The sequence below is a fragment of the Henckelia pumila genome, chromosome 2, assembly GCF_033568475.1.
Source record: "Henckelia pumila isolate YLH828 chromosome 2, ASM3356847v2, whole genome shotgun sequence".
Classification (NCBI taxonomy): Eukaryota; Viridiplantae; Streptophyta; class Magnoliopsida; order Lamiales; family Gesneriaceae; genus Henckelia; species Henckelia pumila.
The window spans coordinates 25,651,884-25,679,762 of record NC_133121.1 but is presented as its reverse complement, the minus strand read 5'-3'; the positions used below and the strand labels follow the sequence as shown (position 1 = coordinate 25,679,762).

Below are 27,879 nucleotides of genomic sequence, written 5' to 3'. Positions count from 1 at the left end.
CTGTAATATTCTCGACTGGTAATTACATTACTCCTGCTTTTATCTTTCCCTATATTGATGAACTGAGCACTTTTTTTGAGTTTGGATAGGGAGCTGCGTTTAGGTTTTTATACCGAAAATTGGACAATCAAGCGAGTAAATTGTATTTGGATGGTTGCACGGCTGGTTTGATGGTTAGTATATAATTATCTGAGTTATTGTGCTATTAATTTGTTGAATTTGTTTACTTATATGATTTTTTTCTTTAGGCTTGGTTCTATGAAAGAGTGTCGTCATTAACCGTCCCTCGTGGTGTTCATATCTGCCCCCGCCTGTTTCGTTTCGAAAAAAGCAAGATCAAGTTGGATGCTGTGAAAGCTGAAGTGGCTTTTGATGCCATATCGTCAACCAAGGTATCTTCTTTTTTACTAATCATATTTCGAATGCTGGAGGTTTGCATGATATATATTTGTTTTTGGATCAGGTTTTGTCGATTCATCCCTTTCCTGAAGAGGAAATGTTGTTGGAGAACAAGGTAATTTGAGTAGCATCCTTCATTTCACGTTTTAAAAATAAGAAATATTCTTCATTAACTTCTTTGTTGTTGTAGTTGTTGCTGCCGGTTTCAAAGGAACAAGGAGGCAGCAGAGATAATTGTGAACTAGAAAAAATTGTGAATAAACAAATTGCTAAGATTAAAATATTGAAAAGAACTTGTGCGCAGCTGAAACGTGAGAGAGTTGGCGCTAAGAGGAAGCTGTTTGATTTGAAAGAAAATCTGGATTTGGAGAAAGAATTTGCTCGAAATCGCAAAGGCAAGGACATTGTAGTTGATAATGATCTGAGTGTTGATGACGCTGCTGATGGAATGAATGAAACCGATGAGCAAGAGGAGTTGAGTGCGAGTCATGACCTATGGGATAATTTAAATGATTTTGTTGATGTGCCTGTCAACAATTGTGTTGATTTATCTGAAAATTTGAATGCAGAAGGTGAGGTTGTTCAGAAATTGGTTGAGACAAAAATTTCAGATATTGGTGAATTGAAGAAGGGTGAAGATGTATGTGCTGACGGATTGGGTAAGGGAAAGGGTGTGGCTGATATCGAGTTTGAGATAAAAGAAAGTATAGGTGTTGATGACTTGGGGGATGGAAAAGGTGTTGTTGGTGCTGAGCTTGGGAGGGATAAAAATGAAGAAAGTGGTGACATGGGAATGAAAAAAAGCAAAGCTGATGGAGAGAATTCTCTTAACGGATCATGTGACGGTAGTAGTGAAGATCTGAATGAGATTGAAAAGTTGTTGGATAATATTGTAACAAAAGTGGTTAAAGAGAATAATGTTTCTGCGGGTGATATTTCAACCAACGTGGTTGAAAGTCGTATTGATGAGGATACTTCTGACAAAAGTGGTGGGGTGGACGAGACTGACGATAATTCTGAGAAGGTTGAGGAAATCATTAATTTTCAATCTTCTATTGTCGATAATGTCAGAACGAGGGGTGATCGGGTAAAGAAAAGAAAACCGTCAATGTTTGTGACTCCACCCAGTACCACGCCAAAGAGGAAGGGAAGAAAAAAGGTTTAACTTTGATAGAATCCTTCCTTTAACCTTGATTATTTGATATTGAAGTCCTATATTTTAATTCGTGGAAATCTTTATTGTTTTTTACCATCTTTGTGTATTCTGACGTAGGCAAATAAAGTAATTGATGTTGAGGAGCTACCTGATAACGACTTGAGTAAGGCTTGGATTGGTGAATATCAAGGTAGAACAGATTTCTGTGGACATGAAGAAGCCACTGACGAAGAGAAAAAATTGTTGAAAGAATATCTTTTGAGTGATGACATAGCGTATGACTTTCTATCTGAAAGATCGTGTATTAATTTTAATCTTTTTTTGGGATCTTTTTTTAATACAAAATAATTCGTATTTTCTTGTAGTGTTGATGTTTGGCTAGACGGAATTGTCCATTTACCAGGGTCCGTTTTCTGTGATTTCTTGTTTGGTAAGCTTGTTAGTCATGAGATTATAAATGTTCAAATGCGGATGATGGAAAATTTTAGTGTGGATAATGGAAATGAAATATTTTGCATGGACACTTTGGTGCAGGTTAGTAATATTTTAATATTTTACGTTTGATATACTATACACTTGAGTTAGTTTTTCATTTTTCTTGTTCTTTCATTTGCAGGCAGAATTGTTTGAGCACCTCAAAAAAATTGGGAAAAAAATAAAGGTTCAAAATAATGATTATGACTCCTTTTTTTCGCGACTCTCTTCTGCCTCAAAGTTATTTTTGCAGAAAATGAATGGTGATTTGTTTAAGAGATGCAAATACCTCATTTTTCCAATCAATAGCAGAGCGCATTGGTTTCTGCTAGTGTTTCACGCAAAGGAAGGGGTGTTCAAAATGTGGAATTCACTTTCCGATTCGTTCAGCCTAGGGGCATGTAGAACGTTGGTGAGTTTTCGTTGTGTCATGTTATGTGAATTGTATAAATGTGTTTTGATAATATTTATCTTTGAAGGCACGTTTTTTGGTTGGTTGGGTTCGTCATCATTCAAATTTCATCATACCCGACTCCGTTGTGTTGAGGGAACGTATGCGTCATCAAGGTGAAACACTTGACTGTGGTGTTTATGCATGCATGTGGGTAGAGTGTCTAGCCCGTGACTTAGATGAAATGTGGATATATCAAAATACTGTGAAGATGGACACCTATCGTGCAAGACTGGCTGCAAATATTTTATGTCACGAAAGGGGAATGCTGAAAAACAACTTTGATTAACATGTATAGTCTTTGTATGCTTTTATGGTTTATGGAGATACAGTATATAAGTATGTTTAAAAATTGTGCCCCACTTTGTCTATGGTGTAGGAGGAATACATTGATAATTCACCATTTGTGGATGCCCACTAACAACCAATGTATACTATTGTGGTATATTTTTCGAATTCCATACTTGAGAGTTGCTTGATGTGATTTATTCTAGTCTAAGACACCAATTTGTGGACTTCCACTTGGTATAATTTCACTCTTCTATAATAACACGAGACTCTGAGATCGAGCACAACTAGTAAACAATAATGGGATAATTGTCACTTAATAGAGAACAATTTGTTCTGATTGTAGGACATACATTGTGTGGCATGAGGATCTCACTCTCCTATTGGAAGTGTCTTTGGATCAAAATGTCAGTTATGTAGAACAATTACATATAAATTGAGAATAATCCTCCCGAAATACGGCATAATATGATTTGTCCTTATGAACATGCTCCAATAATTACATATAAATTGATTGTGGTGTTTTTGCATGCATGTGGATAGAGTGTCTAGCCCGTGACTCGGCTGAGATGTGGGAATATCAGAATACAGTGAAGATGGACATATATCGTGCTCGACTGGCTGCAAGTATTTTATCACACTCCCCTAGTGGAAGTATCTTAGGATCAAAATGTCAGTTATGTAGAACAATCCAATATGAATTTGGAACCATCACCCAAGTGTTCCACTCCAATATGGTACAATACGGTGCATGACACAAGTGGAGAGGAGTGTTCAATCCTTAGAGATTGGTGGAACCATCACCCAAGTGTTCCAATTGTAGGACAAACACTTGTTTAATATGATTTTTTCTCGTCTTTAAGGACAATCATTTAATCTAATTCCACTCATCTTTAAAAATAAGTCAGTGAGAGATCGAGCACAACTAGTATGCATGGATGGGATAAATATTATTTAATCGAGAACAATTCGTTCTGATTGTAGGACATACATTGTGGGCCATGAGGATTACACTTTTCTACTGAAAGTGTCTTTGGATCAAAATGTCATGTATTAGGAACAATCTTTGAATTATGAAGAATAATCTTTTCCATATGAGGAACAATAAGGCATGTCCATGTTAACATGCACCAAAATCATATAATACACTGCATGACACAAGTGGAGAGGTGTGTTCAATCCTTAGAGATTGGTGGAACCATCATCCAAGTGTTTGTCTAGTAATGTATTGTGCTCTACATTGTCTAAGGTGTAGGAGAGAGACATTGATCATGACCCAATGAGAGCACCATTTGTGGATGTTCATTGCCACCCAATGTATATAATATGGCTATATTGTCCGAAATCCAAACTCATTACTTGTTTAATATGATGTTTTCTCGTCTTTAAGGACTATCATTTACTCTAATTCCACTCATCTTTAAAAACAAGTCAGTGAGAGATCGAGCACAAATAGTACGCATGGATGGGATAAATATTATTTAATCGAGAACAATTCGTTCTGATTGTAGGATATACATTGTGGGCCATGAGGATTACACTTTCCTACTGAAAGTGTCTTTGGATCAAAATGTCAGTTATGTAGAACAATTACATATAAATTGAGAATAATCCTCCCGAAATACGGCACAATATGATTTGTCCTTGTGAACATGCTCCAAGATTGTACAATACGCTGCATGACACAAGTGAAGAGGATATTTCAATCTATAGAGATTGGTGGAACCATCACCCAAGTGTTTGTCTTGTAATGGCTTGTGCCCCACTTTGTCTATGGTGTAGGAGGAATACATTGATAATTCACCATTTGTGGATGTCCACTAACAACCAATGTATACTATTGTGGTATATTTTTTGAATTCCAAACTTGAGAGTTGTTTGATGTGATTGTTTCTCGTCTAATACACCAATTTGTGGACTTCCACTTGGTATAATTCCACTCATCTATAATAACACGAGACTCTGAGATCGAGCACAACTAGTAAACAATAATGGGATAATCGTCACTTAATAGAGAATAATTCGTTCTGATTGTAGGACAACCATTGTGTGACATGAGGATCTCACTCTCCTATTGGAAGTGTTTTTGGATCAAAATGTCAGTTATGTAAAACAATTACATATAAATTGAGAATAATCCTCCCGAAATATGGCACAATATGATTTGTCCTTGTGAACATGCTCCAAGATGGTATAATACACTGCATGACACAAGTGAAAATGATATTTCAATCTATAGAGATTGATGGAACCATCACCCAAGTGTTTGTCTTGTAATGGCTTGTGCCCCACTTTGTCTATGGTGTAGGAGGAATACATTGATAATTCACCATTTGTGGATGTCCACTAACAACCATTGTATACTATTGTGGTATATTTTTCGAATTCCAAACTTGAGAGTTGTTTGATGTGATTGTTTCTCGTCTAATACACCAATTTGTGGACTTCCACTTGGTATAATTTCACTCATCTATAATAACACGATACTCTGAGATCGAGCACAACTAGTAAACAATAATGGGATAATCATAACTTAATCGAGAACAATTTGTTCTGATTGTAGGACAACCATTGTGTGACATGAGGATCACACTCCCCTATTGAAAGTGTCTTTGGATCAAAATGTCTATTATGTAGAACAATTACATATAAATTGAGAATAATCCTCCCGAAATACGGCACAAGTGAAGAGGATATTTCAATCTATAGAGATTGGTGGAACCATCACCCAAGTGTTTGTCTTGTAATGGCTTGTGCCCCACTTTGTCTATGGTGTAGGAGGAATACATTGATAATTCACCATTTGTGGATGTCCACTAACAACCATTGTATACTATTGTGGTATATTTTTCGAATTCCAAACTTGAGAGTTGTTTGATGTGATTGTTTCTCGTCTAATACACCAATTTGTGGACTTCCACTTGGTATAATTTCACTCATCTATAATAACACGATACTCTGAGATCGAGCACAACTAGTAAACAATAATGGGATAATCGTCACTTAATAGAGAATAATTCGTTCTGATTGTAGGACAACCATTGTGTGACATGAGGATCTCACTCTCCTATTGGAAGTGTTTTTGGATCAAAATGTCAGTTATGTAAAACAATTACATATAAATTGAGAATAATCCTCCCGAAATACGGCACAAGTGAAGAGGATATTTCAATCTATAGAGATTGATGAAACCATCACCCAAGTGTTTGTCTTGTAATGGCTTGTGCCCCACTTTGTCTATGGTGTAGGAGGAATACATTGATAATTCACCATTTGTGGATGTCTACTAACAACCATTGTATACTATTGTGGTATATTTTTCGAATTCCAAACTTGAGAGTTGTTTGATGTGATTGTTTCTCGTCTAATACACCAATTTGTGGACTTCCACTTGGTATAATTTCACTCATCTATAATAACACGATACTCTAAGATCGAGCACAACTAGTAAACAATAATGGGATAATCATAACTTAATCGAGAACAATTCGTTCTGATTGTAAGACAACCATTGTGTGACATAAGGATCACACTCCCCTATTGGAAGTGTCTTTGAATCAAAATGTCTATTATGTAGAACAATTACATATAAATTGAGAATAATCCTTCCGAAATACGGCACAATACCCTTGTGAACATGCTCCAAGATGGTACAATACGCTGCATGACACACATTGTGGGCCACGAGCAACACACTACTTTAGTGGACATTGACCAATCAAATACTTTGACCACCACCTACCCCCTCATTATTAAGCTTTGTCGGTACACTTCGTCTCTTCCATTAGCTTCTTGGTTTCAGTTTGGTTAGGGTTTTGCTTTTCGAAATAAAATTTCAATTCTCAAGATCTAGCACAATGGAAATGAAGATTGCACCACAATGTATATGTGGTTTTGGAGAAATGATATTACGAAGAACCGGACCACGTTCGACCCGCCCTGGGGAGTTGTATTACCTCTGTCCTCGTGAGCTGCAACATCAAAATCGATTTTTCTGGTACGATGATTATCACGGTGAATCTCTTCAGAAATCATCAAAGTTGAAACCAAACACAAGTAAGCAAGGTAAAGAGAGCTGCGTGTATTCAATGCCTCAACATTCTGCCTCCTCCTCCGTCCATGATTCAACGGAATAGTTGAATTACAAGCTTAACGAGCATTCGTCCTCTGAGGCGCTACACAACCAGCCTACTAGTGCATCAGTACACGACCATATTATAGGAATATGTTGTTGCTTTGGTTGCACATGTTTCGTTCTTGTGCTAATATTACTTGTAGCGCTGTGTATTGTAATAATCCGACATTAAGTTCCAATTTTATGCAGCTTTATTCCATATTAAATACAAGTTGTACGAAATACATATCACTTAGCACTTGCCATTTCAAAATGTAAAGCAACGACTTATTTGATTAGTTAACTGAGAAGGCATCGTCCACTGAAAAGTAATGACAAATATCATTTCTCAAATTCAAACATTACATATTTGTTTACCACAAACAGAGAGTTGGTTTTAGAAGAACTTAAGACAACACAATACACTTAACTACACTATGACCCCAGCTCAAGTTAAAATGTGACAGCAGATGGTTCCACAAAAGCCTCAAACCAAGCGCAATCCAGCAATGCTTCCACTCGAACATGTGTGCCTTTTCGAGGGCAATTTCATGCTCGAACCAGCTTCCAGTAATCGCTTGCCCCTGCATATTTTTTGAACAGTCAAGATTAAGTTTTGAATAAATTCTGTTAAAAAGTTATGCTAATAACCAATAATTGAAACATCGTATTTTTAAACGATTACATCTACTCTATAGGTTCCTTGCAACTGCGTCTATTGTGTCCTCTAGCATGACAACGACCACATGTTGAGACACGTGTATTAACTTGCGATGGTATTCTCTTCGTCCTTCTGCGACCGGGCTGACTACGCACAGAAGGAGCTTGGATTGTATCGAATTCAGCAACACATGACTCACTGATGTCAAAGGTTGGGATATGATTAATATGTCCTTTGTACGCAGTGCGATACGATTCGATCTTGAAATACTTGTCACAAAAATCATACACAGACAGAGATTTTGTCTCAATGGCAGAAATGGCGTGCTTGCACGGAATCTTATTGATCTGCCAAACTCTGCATGAACAAGTCATATCCACTAAATCTACGGCAAATGACTTTTCACCATCAACAACCTCAAACTTCCAATCACACGACCGTTGAACTCTTAATGTTCGGGATTCCATATATGCGCTTACAACAGACTTTTCTTTTCTTGGACTTAATTCCTTGGTCATGAACAGAGTTGATTCACGTCGTCGGTGCATCATTTTCATTATCTGCACACGTATGTGATCATACGCAGCTTTCTTGAATACCGAAGACCAATGTTTTTTGTTATGTCTGGGATAACTTCTCAACACCTAAAAAGATTAATAAAAATTTAGATCCAGCTTAAAATTATCAGATAATATGAGAAATTTAAAGTAAAATTGCTCAAGGATTCGTAATTTGGAATTTACCTGCTTAACGAAATTATCCACTAAATGTCTCAAACAATAAGCATGGTGACTCCCAACAAATACTTGATTCACTGCCTTGATGATACTGGGATGTCTGTCCGAGAAAAATGTGAACTCGTCGAATGGAATGCATTGATAGTAAAGGAGCACACGACTCAAATGATAACAAAACCAATCCCAGTTCGCATCATTCTCCGCATCTACTATGGCATAAGCAATTGTGAAAAGATCATCGTTCGCATCTTTCGACATAGCAACTAAGATGCATCCTTTATACTTATTCTTTATATGAGTACTATCCAAAAATATCAATGGCCTACAACCACTAACAAAACCGATGACACATGCATGAAAACAAATGAACAACCGTCTGAATTTTTTAGTCAAAGGTTCAATCTCACACTCTACAACATTACCAGGATTAGTATTTTTAACAGCATCACAATACCATCTTAATCTATCATAGCATCCTTCATCTGTGCCATGAATATCATGCATCGCCAACTCTTTATCCTTCCATACTTTGCGGTATTCTAACTCTACCCCGAAATCTCTTTGCAAGTCCATCTGCATTGTACACGGACGATAAGAGGGCTCCCCTCTCAATTTTCTTTCACAACATTCGCTATCCAATAGGCATCGGCTCTAGGATGCCCTCTGCTACGTAGATTATTCTCACCACAATTATGTTGCAGTTTACATTTTCTGATGGCAAATAGATTGTCTCTTTTATGTTTCAAAGCATAAATTCTCCAACCGCAACTCTTTTCACTACAAATCACAATTACCTTCTCGCTGTCATTTTTTACATACATAAATGAACGTCTTGTGGCAACAGAAAAGTTTTTCAAATAATTTCTAAATTCACCAGCACCCTTGAATGTTTGTCCTACACCATGAATATAATTAATCCAAGCATCTATAGTATTGGCGCAAGGGGCCTGTTCAACCTCGTTGTCACTCTTCGACTGCGTGTCTTCCTCATAAACCCTTACAGTTTAATTTACATTTAATAAGATAAAAAAGAACAATAACCACAAAAACAAATTGATAATGACTAAAAATAAATCTTGGTTTCAAGCAACTAATTGATAATTTATACAAAGCAATCTACAATATTTTACCTTTAATTTTTTTATATTAAACATGTTACTAAACATATCGAAATAGGAGAATGAAAATATACGTTTAATAATAAGTAAATGAATTTTACCTCCCATCATTCAAGTTGTTGAACCGTTCATTTCTTTTCTCTGCCCTCAATTCAATCGTCGTAAGCTTTACACACATATGAAGATGAATCATATTAAGGACATCATCATCATTATTCAAAGACACAAGCATCTTATGCAGTGGAGCTACGTATTGAAGCATAGTGGATTCCGAAGATATTTCTGCACATTTTTTGCTCAGACTAGAAAAAACATCCGTCAAGCTACAACCACTGAAAATTGATATGACAAACAGCTGCTTCTTGAATTTACAGCAACCCAAAAATGAAAGATTGCAAGGACCACTTCCAGATTCCATCCTCAAACTACAAAAGGGACATGCTCTTCAATACAGTAAATCGAAGCAATAATATATTTTTTCATCATATATTACACACAAACAGTACAAAATAACAAATTCAGAATACTAGATTTTAATTCAAATAATTTAAATCACAATATAAATGTAATAGTACTGAACTAAAACCCCAAAATTAAGAATTAAAACATTATAATCGAGAATAATACGAAATATATGCTTATATATCACAAATGCTCATGAAATGAACTGCATTCCCAGCAACAGACGTAAAAATTGATATTGGTAAGCTAGTCTGTAAAACTTCATTCTCAAACTACAAAAGGGGAATGCTCTTCAATACAATAAATCGAAGTAATAATATATTCTTTCATCATATATTACACATAAACAGTACAAAATTTCAAATTCAGAATACTAGATTTTAAGTCTACTAAATTAAATCACAGTATAAATGTAATAGTATAGAACTAAAACCCCAAAATTAAGAATTAAAACATTATAATCGAGAACAATACGAAATATAAGCTAATCTATCACAAAAACTCGTGAAATGAACTGCATTCCCAGCAACAAACGTGAAAATTGATATTAGTAAGCTAATCTGTAAAACAAACGCGATGCCCGGAAATTCAACACCACCTCTATAATAATAAAAAATCTCAAACAATTCCATCAATTCAACATTTTAAATTTGTAAGTCATACATCAAGCCGTGACAATAATTTATTCACTCCAAATTTATAAGATTTCTAATCTAAAAACTAACCTGCAAATATGTGAAAATTTCCGTTTCAGCACAAAGATGGGAAATTCCCTCAACCCACGTCAATGTAGATCTTCAACATTACCCGAGTAAACACAGATCTGCGACTTTGGTTGATGGATTAAACGTTTAAGATTGAGAGAAGAAAAGATTCGGGAGAGGAGAATCAAGAAGAAGAAACATAGGAAAAATAACGATTACAGTGGAACAATCCTGTTTTTTTTTTTCATAAATCATTTTAGGGGCATTTTTGTAAACTTACCCAAATAGGGAGTTCAAACAAAGAGCAGGCTTTTGTCAGAGATTGAGAACAAATAATGTCTGAAACGGAGACTGAGAATGAATTCGAATTTGCTACGAGACATTTATCACAAATTCTCCCTTAAAAAAACATTCAGCTAATGATTTATTTCAAAAAAACAAAAATTGAACAGTATAGTAAATAAACTATAAATGAATATGATCATCCAGCGTGTTTCCACGCGCCACCACGTGAAGCGGCTCCTTTTCCACTGCCAACCTAACCTAACTAACTGCAACTGTCAGTGCCGAAATCCCGAAACTACCCCTAGAAACCAAAAGGGGGAATATGAAGAAAGAAACTAAAAAAAATAACACAAAAAACTTCCAAAAACTCTGCCAAAGTGCAGAAAAAGAACAGCAAATGTGACAAGATGAAAATAATATATATCTTTAAATATTTTCGTTTTCGAATGAAAAAATAAGAAACAATTAATAAGAATCTTAATGAAATATGGCGTGTATCGCCATTTCTCATTAATAACATTTACTGCTGAACCACATGCCACCATCTCCGGCTCCAGCCCCGAGAAAATTGCGTAGGCCAGTGTTCTTTTTGGGGCTAGTGACTGTATGTATCGTGTGTGTGTTAGACTTCACTGTACCATCTCTGGATAAATTTAGAGTCTTTTCTTGGTGGGTCTGCCTAAAATCTCGGTTTGGGTTTGAATCTTGAGGTTTCTCGAGTATTTAAATGGGAAGAGGACAACCTGTGTGCTGCTTGTTCTATGGATTTGCAGGTTTAATGTTTTGGGCTCTTGCATATTTTTCAAACTTGTCATTTTTTCACCTTGTTTTTTGGGAATGCAGGAGTTTAATACTGGTCAAGAATGTATTAGTAAATGAGAAGTACTTGCTGGTATTTGTTTATGTTTTTTTTTTTGGAATTTCGAGATTGGGTTTTTTTTTTTATGTTTTTAAAGTGAGAGGGATGTTGAAGTTGGGATTTTTTAATATAAAAAAATTGCATTTGTTTATGCCTGTTTTGTTTATCCTTTTGTGTGTGGGTGAGTGTGTTTTGGTAAGTTTTGGCTTGACGTTTTCTGTGCTAATTTTCAGGTGAAAATGGTGGCCGCTGGAATTTTCAACTTTTGCCGTGTTATTCGCTGAGAAAAGGCGATACAATGTGCTTCATTTCTTGTATGTGACTTCGTATTGCTTTTTTTATTTTTATTTGGATGGTTATTTCAGTATTCTTTGTTAGAAATTGCTTAAAGTTGTGGCTTATTATATTGTTTTTGGTAGATGGAAGTGCTAAATTAAAGTTCATAATATCTGAAGGCCAACAGCATTTGCTTTAATCAATGTGAAGCCAAATGTATAATACACATGTTTTGTGAAATCTTTCTTTCTTTTTTTCTTCCATTTATTGCCAACCACGTCATTTTTTTCTCCCTTTTTTACCCACTTCTTGATACCTGTTTTGGGGACGGGGAAAGAAAATGATTCAAGTTAAGAGAATTACTTTTTGAGTGCCTGTTTTTCGTGCATTGCAGGTTGACTTTGTGATTTATTTAGGTGGTTCGTTCCTATAATAAAAGTTCCACATTCAGTTAGAAAATTTATTTGCTTTGTTTGAGAAATGGATGGACGGCGGCATTCTGTTGATGTTCCTATATCAAGAGCACTGATAGCACTTAGGAGAGTGAGGTCTCTGCGGGATCCATCCACTAACTCTATGAGCAAATTATCTTCCCTGGTTGACAGCATTAATTGGGAAAAGAATTCAGGTAATCCCATTGTTTTGGGAGTTGAAATTGGCCATAATGTAGGCAATATCGATAGCAGTCTTTCTGGATTGAGAAGATCGAGGTTGTTCGTCGGGGAGGAACGACATGTGAGTGATGATGAGCTGTATAGTGGTATAAGACGCCGTGATTCAAGATTAATCTCTCGAGACACTTTAGGAGACTTGATTGAAAACACAGGATTGACAACCGAAAAGTCCACGTGTGTTGATGGCTCAGATGCTAGTTCTTTGAGCCTGGAAATTGGGTATAAGAGCACAACATTGAGTGAAATTTACTGCAAAAACTGCAGAGACAAAGAATTGGAATTGGAGTGTAGAACACCATCCAGTTACTGTGCCGAAGGTGGGGGTTCACATGATGAACCTGAAGTAGGATCCAAGCAAGCAGAAAAGAAAAGGTTTGGAGGCTCAATGAGGAAATGCTGGCGTAGGAAGCGTGAAAATTTGTCTAGAGTGACAGATGGTGATGATATTGTGGATCTTGTAAGTTGTCAGTGCTTTGCTGTTAGTGATCACAAGAGGGAAGTTTTGAGGCACCGAAGGTCGTTAGTTGGAAATAAAGATGGTGGTGTAATGGAGTTTGGTCATCAAGGATGTGGGATTAACAGCTGTTGGTCAAGGACCTTGAAACTTAGAGATTCTAATGTTCCTCATGAAGTGGAAGAACAAATTCTTTTGTTGGGAAATTCAGGGCAAGCACTATCAACTGAAGAGAACCTGGATTGGAAGCGCAAGAGCGAAGATTTTCCCCGGTATCGGGAAAGTCCTAGGAATCTCTGTCAAAAGTTTCTTCCAAAATCATTCAATGACATGGTGGGGCAAAACATGGTGACAAGGTCTCTCTTGAATGCCATCTCTCAAGGTTGGATAGCTTCCTCGTATCTGTTTCATGGTCCACGTGGAATAGGTAAAACATCTGCTTCAAGGATATTTGCTGCTGCGCTGAATTGTCTCTCTCCTGACTTTGATAAACCCTGTGGCTTGTGCCATGACTGTGTATTATTCTTATCTGGAAAGAGTCCGGATGTCAGGGAAGTGGACTCTGCAAAAATCAACAGAGCAGAAAAGTTACGGATTCTTATTAAGGATGCAGATATCCCTCCAGTTTTCTCACGATTTAAGGTTTATATTATAGATGAGTGCCACTTGTTGCGAGGGGAAACATGGGCAACCATAATGAACAAGCTCGAGGAGCTTCCTCGACAAGTTGTTTTCATTATGGTTACTCCTGAACTTGATAAGCTGCCTCGTTGTGCGATAACTAAATCTCAGAAATACCATTTTCAGAAGCTAAAAGATGTTGACATCGCCATCAGGTTAGAGAAAATATGTGCAAAGGAAGGTCTTGAATTTGATCGGGATGCACTAAACTTAGTTGCTACTAAATCAAATGGTTCACTGCGGGAAGCAGAGATGATGCTTGATCAGTTGAGTTTGCTTGGAAAGAAGATCACGGTGTCACTGGTTTATGAAGCAGTGAGTATTTTAATTATTTAATTTGTTGATTATTTTTTCTACACCCAGTTGGGATTCCAGTCTAACTTCAAGTTTGGTGGCTCAGAATGGAGTTGTCTCTGATGATGAGTTGCTGGATTTGTTGTATCTGGCATTATCATCTGATGCTTCAAATACAGTCAAACGAGCCAGAGAGTTAATGGGATTGCGGATAGATCCATTGCAACTTGTATCACAGTTGGCAAATCTCATAATGGATATTCTTGCAGGCAGATGCCCTGTAGGTGTATCGGAAGTCAAAAGGAAGCTTTTTGACATGCATAACTGTAAGTTTTGTTGTATTCTGTTTGATGAATGCTGATTTTAGTCTAAAAGATTCAATATGTGCTACAGCTGATGCTGACATGCAACAATTAAGCCACGCACTAAAAATACTCTCGGAAGCTGAGAAACAGTTAAGAATGTCCAAGAACCAGACAACATGGCTCACTGCAGCTCTTCTACAATTAAGTTCAGCCGACATGCCATACAATGAGGGTATTCCAAGATTGAGCCATAGAGCACTACACCCACAAGGTGAAAAATAGTAGAAACCCATTTTTTACTAGTAAATTTGGGGCAAGCCACTCATGTATCCAGAAAGGTACATAACATCACTACTTCAACCATGTTCCACTTTGTAGGTGATTTCTGCAGTACGTCGTCAAATGGCGAGTGCTTGAAGCATCTTGTGACATCTACATGTGGAAATGCTGAATCTGGGAAAACGGGGACATGGGATGGTGGGGTAACATTGGAGTTGGTTTGGAGGAGAGCCACTAGAATGTGTCGGCCCAGTTCTTTTAAAAAATTCCTCCAAAATCGGGGAAAGCTTGTGTCTGTTCGTCTCAACCCCCAAGGCAAGTTATTTAATCATATACCGTGTCCAGTTCCATAATACTATAATGTACAACTATTGTTGACCTATCTCTCGTAAGACACTGCCTTTGTGACAAGTGTTTGAATGTAGTATCAGAGTATTGAGGTCGGCAGAACAAAATCTTTGGTGCACAATGCCGTTTGTTACAGTAAGTTGGTCTTGGGTATTTATCTCTAGGCATCTGCGGCATTATGCTCGATGAAGATGAATTTTTGTGTCTTCGATATTAATTTCAAGTTAATTTTAACCATTTGGTTTTGATGTGAAAATGTATTAAAATATATAACTATAGTTGGTGGACCTCAAACAAGCTCAAGTTTGGTAACTTTCAAAGAGAGTATTCAAGATCTGTGACACGTTTTATATTTTACTTGGAGTGAGCAACTACAACTAAGTATCTTCTGTCTCTGAATTGTAGCTCAAGCTTATCCGATCTTGTTAATACCCTTTTGTCAAATGGTCCAGCAAGGTCGCTAACTTGTCCATTACCGTACATGAATGACAATTAATGAGGATTCATGACCAAAACTTGTGTCCTATTCCAGGCGTAGCAGTGGCGGAGTTGGAGTTTAATAATCCTAAATATGTACGTAAGACTGAAAAGTCATGGAAAATGATCGCTAGTGCGCTTCAGCATTTGCTCGGTTATAATGTAGAACTGAGGATAAATCTTGCCAATAATGCTGCTAACAAATATGTGACGTTCAAGAAGCCACCTTTCAGCCTTTTCAGTTGCTCACGTAGAGTGCATCTTAGGTCAGAGTTCTCAGCAGAAAGTGGAAGTAATCCTTCAGAAAGTTTTGATTCGGCTCCAGTAATCAGACCTAGCAGTAAGTGTGCTGAGATGTGTTCGCATGAGTGTGAGTCTCGATCTCATACATGCCATGGAGAAGAGACGGTGAAGACCATACGGAACACTGATGGAAATGCTCTCAGCATTGGTGTAGATACGCCCACGCCGCAGAGAGCATTGCTTCATAGCACTGAAAGAAATAATCGAATGAGAGGTGATCCTGTGAACAAGGAAATCAACGGCGGATGCCTGGATTCAATGACCTTGAAGCCAGATATTCTGCTAAGGTATACGTCAATCTTGAAGACTTTATACCGAAAAGTGATTCTTTAATGCAACTTGTATACGTTGTTTGCAGATCAAGGAAGCCTTGGAAGTTGCCTTGTTGGAGTGCGGCCACATTCCCTTTCCGTAAGGTAACGATCAGTTTTTGCGAAAATCTTCGTTTTTGTGCGAAAATCTTCGTTTTTGTGCTAGAATTTTGATAAATGACCGGAGAAATGAAATGATTGTTCAGGTGTGGCAGCTGAGACATCAACGGCGGAACGAGTGCCTGGTGGATTGTAGCCTGTGCAGCTGCAAAGTTTCATCATAAATCTTTTTGCAATCACTCTTCTTTTCACATGCATTACAGCATTTGCTCAAATTGTCTAGTAAATTTTGTGTGAGTGCTGTAAATAACTCAGAGATTTGTTCCCTTTAATGCAATCCATAGAAATTCGAAGATTTGTTGCCTTTGTTTTTGTTGGGGTTCTGGAGACAGCAAAACGCGGCATAATTTATAAATTTTGGTTCTCGGGACCAATCTTTTCATAACTGGATCGATGATCGAACTGGTTGATCTTGAAAAAATGATCCAACCGGTCGGATCGTTTTAATTGGACGGTCGGACCGGAAAATCGTTTATATAATATAATATAATTAATAATATCTTTTAAATTTTAAAAACATAAAAGATGTATATAAATAGACAAAAATATGTTTATCATAGTTTAAAAAATAAATAACTATATAAAATATATTCAAATTAATGATAGTTATATATATTTTTTTAAAAATTAATTAATTAATTAAAAAAGCTATAATAATACTAAAATAATATTTTTAATGAAGTACAAATTCCAAATAATCATTATATATAATAAAATATTAAATTAATATTTTAAAATTTTAAAAAAAACTAATTTTTTTTTAAAAAAAATCGAAAAATCGGTTCAACTGGCTTTTCGGCCGGTTCTTGGGACCGGTTTTTGGCCGGTTCGACCGGTTTTGACCGGTTCGACCGGTTTTAATCGGTTCTTGACCGGTTCTGAGCGATTGAACCGTTAAAATAGTTTTTGAAGGTGTTCCAGATCGAATCAATGATCGATTTCCGATCGAACTGGTCGGTCCAGTCCAATTTTAAAAACATTGCTCGGGACAATTGGCATGCTGGTAGCATACAATATTGTTTAAACATTAAATTTAAATTTAATGCACGAAAAGAACATAGCTCAAGACCTATATGGTGGAAGGTTAGTTGGAATAAAAAAAATTATAATAATAAGATTTTGTATTAACCGAATTTCATTTTACAAACTTAAATGAATAAACATGATTAAAATTTTAATATGATTAATCGAACCAATAAATCGACTCCGGAATGTTAGAAAATGGTCTAAGAATCAAAGTTAACTCGGGTAATTCGGAAGGTCCGAACATGAACCAACGGAAGATTGGAAGATCCGAAGAGTTCGGACCAAACGATGCAGTTCAAAATTATAAGGGTGAGATCGGAACCACCGAACGAGAGATCGGAACTTTCGAAGAGTTAGGCCATACGCACTAGTGACGCGTCGCTAGCGTTTTGACATGCAATTGTGATGCCCCCAAAAATATTTGGGTCTGGTCCGACCCGAACCCGATAATTCATGTCCAAGGGAGATAATCCAAAAGTCACCACAGTTCCATCATAGGACAAGGCCCATGCCGGATAAAAGCTCAGTTAATACAAAAAGGTAATTTTTATGGTTTAAGCCCTAACTGATGAGCACATTGGGCCGAGCCCTGACTCGGTAATGCGGAGGCCCGACCCGGGCCCAATATACGAGAATTTAGATATCGAAAAATATCTGAGGATCTTTAACAGATAAGGTAAGCTATGTCAAATTCGAGATATGATCAATTATTAAGTCGGCCCAAGAGTCCTAGCCGACATGATGAATGAGTCCTACCTACTTTAGTCTCCTACCTTAGGTAGAATTTTGCCCTAACAATAATTCTACTGCAACAAGATAATTCACCCCTCTAGCCCCTATAAATACAGGTATTGTTTATGATTTTACACATTCACTCTTGCTCACATATTCACACACCTTTGTTCTCTCCTTTTTGCTCTCTTCATCTTCTGAGCACTGACATAGGCATCGGAGGGATCACGCCGAAAACACATTCGGCTCCCCCTAACAAAGTTTCTGTCTGTGCAGACTGACGTCACGCCCGACCCAACCCGCTTCGTGAGAGATTTGGAGATCTTCTCTACCAGACTGAACTCGAGGTAAATTTTTGGTATCATCAAATTGCATGCATGAGATCGGAACGTCCGAAGGGTAGGATCGGAGCTTCCGAATAGGGCAGTTCGACACGTGGAAGACATGCGAGTTCGAAGATTCCAAACTTTTTCCTATAATAAGGCGACGAGATCATCACAATTAGTGTGTGTTTGGATGTGTTTGATTGTGTAAGTATATATTCTTAGGGTTCTAGCCTTATACTCGAGGGTCGAGCATTATCGAGGTTCTATGGTGCTTGTAGCGGAGCTGTCATTGGGTCAAGACCTTCGAAATCATTGAACTGACGACGGACGCAGGTATATTCCTAGATCTTTATTAGTATTAGGAAATATCTATTAACTTAGTTAACACTTATAGACTAGTATTAGTGATATGATAATTATTGATTTGTAGGCTTGGACTGTAGATACTCTTACATCTAAGCTAGTGCTTGAGGTACCTAAGTACTGAATGAGATACCCAACGAGTATGCATGTTTATATGTTGCATATTATGTGTCATGATATATACATGTTTTACAGCTTTGATATATTATGCTGCAATATTCATGTTGAGCTGAGTCTCATTCGAGATAGCCTTTGTAGTAGGTCACTCAACCCTATATTCCTTGTTATATTGTCTGACACCAGGAGACGCCGTGTTGACGGAGGCTGACGCTATAATGGTTCGGATGAGTGTGTGGATGTACCAAACGGAGTTGACTCCAGACATTACTACATACTCATTGGGCCCAGACTGAGCATAAACTGTGATACCCAGTATCCAGTCATATGCATGCATTATACTAGGTTTGTATACTCGTGCTTTAAGTTCTGAGCGTAGTTGCTCACGTCACGTTGTGTTTCTTTGACACTCATTCGACGGGGCAGCTTTGCAAGTGGACCAGAAGCGAGATCAGTGGTTAGTTGGTGATCAGGGCCTGTAGCAAGGGTCATCAGTGGTTTCTAGATTAAGCTTGGAATTTATTGCTATTCATTTTGGATTATATTTACCAGTTGTTTTTCGTTGGTTTAGTATGTTGACTTAATTTATGTAGTAACTCTGATTAAGTTTTCTAATTATTGTTATTGCATGTTTAAGACTTTGGCTAGATGGTAATCTGGGTAGGGTCACTACAGATTTAGAATTAACTTGTATTATGTTCATTGAATCAAAACCAAATATCAAATATAGTTAGCACTATCGTGGCCTTATTCAATGATAAAATACCTCCTCAATTCAAAAGAAAGATATAAATCAATATTCAAATCTATAAAAAATTATATTCAAGAAGATAGATAATGAAAAATCTTAGCGTGAATCTCGTTGAAATTTTCTTTCTCTTTGCCCTAGCTGCCAATTGATCTCTAACGCCCAAAATATTTTGTTCTCGGGATTTTCTATTCATATTTTCCCCTAAAAAATCCCTTTAAATATCTCAAAATAGAGTTCTAATATGTTTGAAAGGAATAAAATCAAGTTCCAATAGGTAAGGATTAAAAATATGATTATTTTTTTGTTGGACGGTCTCTCCCTCTCTCTTTTTAGTCCCCTCTTTTTATGCTGAAAATATTTCTTTACAATAATAGCATTCATTATCTGCAATCTCTATTCTTGCGTTGTTATCGTTTTCTATTATTTGTATATCAATGTACATCGTGTTGTTAAATTTATGATAATAAATTTCTTTCCTTGAATAACGAACTTAAATAAATTAGAGTAAATTTAACATTGAATAAAATGATGGACCATAACATTGAAGGGTATCAAACTTTTATATATATATATATATATATATGTATATATATATATATATATGTATATATATATATATATAAAGAGTTTTGATATGTTGTCCACCCACTGTGCCCACTTTCGTGCCCATCATTGAGGTGTCACTCAACTATTAGATGTATATTTTATCACATCCAATAGGTGAGTGTCACCTCATTGGTAGGCATGGTAGTGGACACGATGGGTGGACATCATATCAAAATTGTATATCTACATATTCACAAAAATTGCTCATGCATGCAATTTGAATAGACAAAAATGAACTACCCATCTTGTTCATAATGAATCATCCATACTGATCCCTAATTTATATAAAATATAAAATCCAGACAAAATAAAAAATACATATAAATTAACCGTGTATAAATTCACTTTATCTACAACTAAATAAAACCTAAGTATTTTTGTGTTTCAATTTTCTAGGAAACTGGATCCTTATCTATCATACACATGGTTTTTCAATTTTGACCTTATCATAATAATTGATTTTACAAAAATATCATCACTAAATTTCTCAAGTGTGTACGAACGAAGGACATAATTGACAATACACAATGAAAAACTTTGACATTGGATTCACTTTATCTACAAGCAAATAAAACCTAAGTATTTAGATATTTCAATTTTTTAGAAAACTGGATCATTATCTATCACACACGTGTTTTTGTCAATTTTGACCTTATCATAATAATTGATTTTACAAATACATCCTCACTAAATTTATCAAATGTAAAAAACGAAAGACAAAATTGACAATACACAATAGAAAACTTTGACATTGGTTCCACTTTATATACAAACAAATAAAACACAAGTATTTTGGTATTTCAATTTTCTAGGAAACTGGATCCTTATCTAGCATACACGTGGTTTGTCAATTTTAACCTTATCATAATAATTGATTTTAATAAAATATCCTCAATAAATTTATCAAGTGTGTACAAACAAAGGACAAAATCGATAATTTACAATGAAAAACTTTGGCCTTGGTTCACACTTTTATAAATAAAATAAAATAACTAGTAGGATGCACATGTGTTGCACATAGGCAACGAAGATGGATGCACAATGAATAACCGTAAAATTTTAAATAAATATAGGCACATAATTTATTTATTTTACAACTTTTAAATAACACATATTGTTATATAATTTTTTTTTATATCATTTTTGATAATCATGATTTGTTGAATACTTTAATGGTTAGATTTTCACCCCATTCAGATTCCTTTCATATTTTTCGTATTTTTTTGTTTTCTTTTTCGATTAAATTCAGCAATGGTTTTGCAGGACAGAGCGCTTGTCGCTAGGGGTGATCAAACTTTATGAAAATCCGCTCAAACCAACCGAGCCGAACCGCACCACACCGCCATGTACAATTTTTTGACTAAAACCGTGATTGAAAAATAAACAATCAAACCACACCACATATAATAGTGTAATGATAATTTGAATGAAAAACCGCACCGATCACACCGCGTAGTGTTTTACTATTTATAATTTAATTGTATATTATTTATTCTATATTTAACATTAAACAAAAAGTAAATAAAACCCGATTTTATTAGATTTAAAAACATTTTTTTGTTCAAATAAGGAAACTTTGTTGAAAACTTCAAATTTTTGTGAAATAAGGAACATTTATCAACTATTTACTAAAACATTTGTTTCTTTCCTTGTGATCGATATTGTTTTGATCTATAAGATTTCATGGTTCAAATATTGTTTTATATAATTTTTATTTTTACATAATTTAGACTATGTTTTCATTTGAAATACATTATAAGTTCATTTAATATTCTTATTATCAACTTAATTTTTGTTCCTATGTTATTGTTAATTTATCTTTTATTTGAAAGTTTTCGACCACTCTCACTTCATAAGAAAAACCGCATTAATGCCTAAAATCAACCGGAATCGCCTGAAACCGCACATCAACTTTTACATAAAAAAAAACCACGATTAAAAATATTTTTCAAACCGAACCGTACTTCACAATTCGATTTGAATTTAGTGAGAAAACCGTCCAACCACATCGTGATCACCCATACTTGTCGCTTTACCAAAAGCTATAGCTGGTGGTAATGATGCAACTCAAATCTTTTAAACCGCACAGCAACTCAAGTGTCATGGTTCGATCGCCCGACCGAGCAAAGACAATTATTGCATCCAACAGCTTTCATCATCTTCGATTTTCATGGTTTTTTGTCATCTTCTGATTACCTGATTTGTATAATTTGAAAAAAAAAAATTATGTTGATCTCTGCTCGGTTCTCTAAGCTTATTTTCATATTTAGACATATCATTTTCTTATAAATGAATAGGTTGAGTTTGCTATTATATTCAATTGTTATAATTGGGATTAAATTTAAATAAACTTTTTATCTGATCGCTCGATGAAATATATTCTTTGACAAAATATGTTATAAAAGATGCAACAATCTCCTCAAACAACTATCTAATTCTCATCTCATACTATAATTATAAGCATATACATGTAACAAGAGATCTTTTATATTTGTTTAATTTTTATTTACTAAAATGTTTTTTTTTCTTTTCATATATATATATATATATATATATATATAAAGCGCTTGCCGCTTTATACTCAAATACCTACGATTGTTTTTTTATTTGAGTTATTTCGATAAAATATGCTTATTTACCAAATTCTTAAAAAACAATAATAAAAAATTAAATATAACAAACTAAACATCATATAAGAAATAATAAAATATAATAAATAATTTATTACAATACCATTATCCTAAAAATAATATTAACTTTATACTAATAATTTTATTCGTTCAATCGACCTTCCAACATTTAACAAAAGTAAATTAGAATTAATATTTTTTTAATACAAATAAATACATAAATGTATATGCATATATATATATATATAATCGGGTATTCGGGACGGGTATGGGTAGGATGTTACTACATCCGACTCCATCCCCAAACCCAAAAATCATCAAACCTGATTATCAATTTATATAATCGGGTACAAAAACTCCCTCCATGTCCTCCTCCATTCAAGTAGAATATCATATTATCCATTGGGTTTGGAGGAGATTGTCATCTCTATGAATCGGTGCAAATTGGTTCACTAATTCAAGCTGTCAAAATAATTGGTAATGCAGCAATCTTCCTTATTTAGAGAGATTTTTTTTGTTGAAATAATGATATTAAGGGATAATTTCAACCTACCTTTACAGGCACTACCCCCATAATAGATCTAAGAGTGATCATTTATCAATACATATGGGATCACTAAAAAAATAATGGACCTCACATTTATTGATAAATGTCAAACGTTAGATGTATGCCAATGTAGTGCCTGTATAGGTAGGATCTCACTTACCGATATTAAGAGTCGTGTCAACCTAGCTCTTTGTGACATCAAATATAAGTGACGATGTTAAATATACGAGTCCCCTTTTTAGTGTATTCCAATTCAACTAAATAAGCATGATTTTAGTCTACATATATAAAAAACTGATTTTCAGGAGCGATTTTTTAAGGGCGACTTTTAAAACCGTTCATAAATGTTTAGCAATAGAAACGGTTTGAACAAAACCGTTCATAAAGTATTAAATTATAGGAGTGGTTTGAAATGTGTTCCTAATGAATACTTTTATCAATTATCATCATTTTGTATAAACTGCTCCTATCAACCGCTTCTATTACCTTAAATTTTAAGAGCAGTTTGAAAACCAGTCTAATTGAATACTTTTTAGTAACGGTTTGTATAAAATGATTTTTTTATAAAATCGCTTCTATTAATTTAATTTTTAGGAACAATTTTTAACTGATCCTATTTAAAATAAGTAGCAACAGCCTTCTTCCTCCTTATTCAATCAACTGCTCCTATTCAATCATTGGCTTCCAACTTTTTTTCTCCTTATGCCCTGCTTGTTTAGTTTATTGCCATAAGGCTTAAATTTTTTATTTTTATTTTTTGATTTTATGTTTCTTAGTTTCTGATAATTTTCATACGTCTTATATGAGCCAGAGCGTAAGAAACTTAAAAAGAGAGAGGGAAACTCAAACTTCACTTGTCCATTTACACCACAAGTATCTCCTTTTATAGGCGTGAAGAAAATGCGTACAAAGATAAGAACGAAGGGGGGGGACTGCCCCTGACACTACATAATGGAAGACAACTCATTTTACATCTAAGGGAACGTCTTTACACGTGGTGTTGTCCACGATTATATTTTTACATTGTATCACTGTCTGAATCGCTAGTGGCATCTGACCACTTTTTTATTAGTTTTTCTTCCTTGACAGCTACTTCTTCTGTTTTTATTGGTAGACAATGTCCACATTTGTTAGTGGAATGCATTGTTCCTAGTTTTTTACATAGAATTTGTTGAGCCACTTTTGTAATGCCGACTCTTGATTCATAGATTGGAGCTTCAAATTGTGCTAACATTGTTAGATCTTTCTTTTGAATGAGCTCCTTGTGTCCAGTGGTTAATTAAATTTTACTAGACGCGAAATTTATTTTAACCTTTGAATTTTCATCAATCTTTTCTGTTTTCGAGATCATGTCAATTAATGTTTTTATTCTTATCTCCGGAAGTGTTGAGATGTCCATGACTGATTTCTCTTCATTTGATCCTTCGAATAAGAACTTTTTTTTATTCCTTCGACATTGAATTTATACCATTGGTTGGTAGAATTAATTTTCATTATCCCAATCTAGAAGAGTTGAATGAATATTCAATGTTAATACTGGATCGTCTTTGAAGACTGCTTTCTTGAACTGGATAATACTATTTCTCAGTTGATAGGAAAATAGTTCTATCTCTTGATTGTTTGGACTGACTTTTAATCCACTTAATAATCCATTTGAGAAAAATCTTGCGACTTCATGCGCTGGTTCTCCTTGTAATGTTCTTGCTTTGGATATGCTTTGTGTGTCACAAGTTTGTAGCCAAAATCTTGCAGATGTTTTAACTATTCTCAAATAGTTTAATGATTCAAAGAACTCATTCTTGAATTTTTCTGTAAAATTTGTTTTTTCAAAAATTTATTTTTGTGGTCATTGATTGACCATCTTTCTATCTCTTTTTTCAAGGGCGTTTTTGAACGTCCTTTTTTTTTCGATGATGGCTGTGACTATCGGTTCTTTTCCATTTTCTTTTTCTTTTTCTTTGTTGTCAGTGCTGATTGTGACCACTGACTGTTTTTCTTTCATCTCCATTATTTTGTCAAATGGAGTTGCCATTTTGATGGGTGTTTTTCGCGAGGATGATGACGAGGTTGTCATTTTATTTTCCGCCCTTTGAGTTTTTCTGATTAAATTCTTTTCCTTTTGTTGAAGAACTTGAATTTCTTCCTGTAAGTCAATCAGTTGTTCTTTCAATTGACTTAATTGTTCCATCTTGAATATATCCTGCACAAGAAAACGTATTTATACATATATATAAAATTGTTAGTAATTTAACTCTTTTCATGAGTAATTCGGATAATTTTATTATGCGTATCATTGCATTTATAGATCCTTTTACAAGAATCGAACCAATCATCATAAATGAGATTGATTATTTTACTCATAAAGTAATTTATGTTTCTGAATATAAATCTATTTTCATCAATTTATATCCCTATGCTTTCTAAGGAATGTTCGGATGACTCGAAATCATTTTCTGGATCTCTTAGGATCTCTTTTGTTATTCCGTTACTACGTATAGTATAATTTGGGTGAAGTTCTCTGGTTAATGCATCGGGTAATAAATTATATGCTCCTTTGACATGCTGAATCTCGAACTGATAGTGGTTCAATTCCAATTTTCATCAAATTAACCATGCTGCATTTCTTCCTGCATTTCTTGATATTTTCCTTGATTTAAAATACGTTAAATTCATATTATCTGTTCGTACTAAAAATGGTTTAAAGATGAGATAAATTTCATAAGTTCTAATTGTAAAAATTAAAGCTCGTAATTCATTTTCATTTGAGTGATAATTTAGTTGTGCGCCTTGAAAAGTTCCTGATGTATAATTACATATTTCTTCATTATTCCTGGTAGCTATTTTAGTAAGTTCTTCTAAATTTCTCTCTCATGTGTAAACTTTTAAACATGCTCCCCAATATTCGTCTGTTGCATCTGTTTTAATTATTATATCTTTATTTGAAGGAAAATATAACTCAGTGAGATTACTAATTATTTTTCTCTTAATTGTATCTATGTAATTAGTATCTTCTTTCGACCATTTTCATTTATAGTCCTGTTTGAGTTTTGCCTGTAGAGGTTTTCTTATTTATGTTAGTTTCTTAATGTAATTTTCAGAATATGTTAAGAATCCTAAAAATCTTTTTAATTGATCTTTATCTTTGATTTCACTAGGAAAATCATGAATTTTCTTAATTATATGATGTTGTAAACAATGTTTTACGTCTTCAATTTGTAATCCTAAATAATTTATTTTAGTTTTAAACAATATAATTGTGCTTTATTTTCGGAAAATATAATTCCATCTTTATGACAAATATCTAATACTGTCATGATATCTTTATAATGTTGATCTAATGTTTTTGAGTAAATTAAGATATCATCTATATAGACACAACAAAAATCTACATATGGTTTAAATGATTCATCCATATACCTTTAGAAAATACCTGGTGCTTGTTTAAGTTCGAAGGGTAATACTGTCCTTTGGTATTGTCCTTTTGGACAACTGAATGCTGTAAGTAATTGTGTTTGTGAATCTAACTGTATCTATCAGAATCCTGATTTACAATCTAAACTGGAGAAATATTTCAATCCTCCTATATAAGATAGTAAATCATTTTTGTTTGAGATATAATATTCATCCATAATTGTTGCATTATTCATTTTCCGATAATCAATTAACATTATTTTCTTGTCAGTGTCTTTCTTGATGACATAAAAGGCTGGTGAAGAGTGTGGACTCTTGCTTGGATTGATTATCCTGAGTTTGAGTAATTCTTGGACCTCATTTTCGAATATTTTTACATCATCCAAGTTGCATCTTCTTGGTGCTTCACGGATTGTGATATTAGGATCTTTAAGTTTTATTGAAGCAATAAATTGTTTTCTTTTCTTAATTTTGTCTTGAATATTTTCTAAAAAAATATCTTGAAATTTTTTCATGATTTCTTTTTATGATTAATTGATATAATATTTTCTATTTTTAATTCAATTGGGTTTGTACTTCGTTTATGAAATTTCTTTGTAAATCCTCCATTTCCTACACGAAATGTCGTTCGTATTTTGGGAATATGAATCATTGATGATCCTTTGTTTAAAGTTATGCGATCTTCAAATTGCATACATTCCTGATTCTATTTGGTAGATAATTGGTATTATAAATTTTGTTTCTTCGACTTCTATTCTTAATTTTTCTGCTACTGTATTAAGCATAATAATTGATCAATCTCATATTCGAACTTTTAATCATTTCTCATATTTATTCCAATAATGATTTGGGAATATATGTTTACTTGCTAGACACATACTTGCTCATGTATCAAGATAAACATGTATATGATATGGTTTATGATCTTTTATTTTTATTTGAATTTTTATATAAATACTGTTTGGATTAGATTTTTTATTTCCATTCTCTTACCTCTTTTTTATTATATATATATATATATATATATATATATATATATATATATATGAATTATTAATGAAATTGGGCCAATTGATACACGGAGGCTATAATTTTTTTTTTCGAAGCTAAAAAACTATATAGCCATCAAACTTTTACAAA

The 27,879-nt window shown here is 34.5% G+C and overlaps 2 protein-coding genes across 4 annotated transcripts; one reads left to right on the top strand and one right to left on the bottom strand.

The window, feature by feature from the left end:
* Positions 1 to 7,150: 7,150 nt before the first annotated feature.
* LOC140877401 (uncharacterized) lies at positions 7,151 to 9,630 on the bottom strand. Its single transcript, XM_073280936.1, has 6 exons — positions 9,500 to 9,630; positions 9,075 to 9,276; positions 8,287 to 8,853; positions 7,699 to 8,187; positions 7,317 to 7,466; positions 7,151 to 7,204 (listed from the first exon to the last, which is right to left on the bottom strand). The coding sequence occupies exons 1-6, from the start codon at positions 9,628 to 9,630 to the stop codon at positions 7,151 to 7,153; spliced, it is 1,593 nt and encodes a 530-aa protein (XP_073137037.1).
* A 1,728-nt stretch (positions 9,631 to 11,358) lies between these two features.
* LOC140882473 (protein STICHEL-like 2) lies at positions 11,359 to 16,501 on the top strand. 3 transcript variants are annotated; one of them, XM_073288508.1, is made up of 10 exons: positions 11,359 to 11,622; positions 11,693 to 11,741; positions 11,942 to 12,022; positions 12,379 to 14,108; positions 14,194 to 14,413; positions 14,481 to 14,663; positions 14,771 to 14,986; positions 15,552 to 16,086; positions 16,158 to 16,215; positions 16,317 to 16,501. In XM_073288508.1, exons 4-10 carry the CDS (start codon positions 12,465 to 12,467, stop codon positions 16,392 to 16,394), a joined length of 2,934 nt encoding a protein of 977 aa, XP_073144609.1. In that variant the 5' UTR covers positions 11,359 to 11,622; positions 11,693 to 11,741; positions 11,942 to 12,022; positions 12,379 to 12,464; the 3' UTR covers positions 16,395 to 16,501. The 3 variants fall into 3 exon arrangements, with proteins under 3 accessions (XP_073144609.1, XP_073144608.1, XP_073144610.1); XM_073288507.1 differs by lacking the exon at positions 11,693 to 11,741; XM_073288509.1 differs by lacking the exon at positions 11,359 to 11,622 and having other exon boundaries at positions 11,681 to 11,741.
* Positions 16,502 to 27,879: the final 11,378 nt, after the last annotated feature.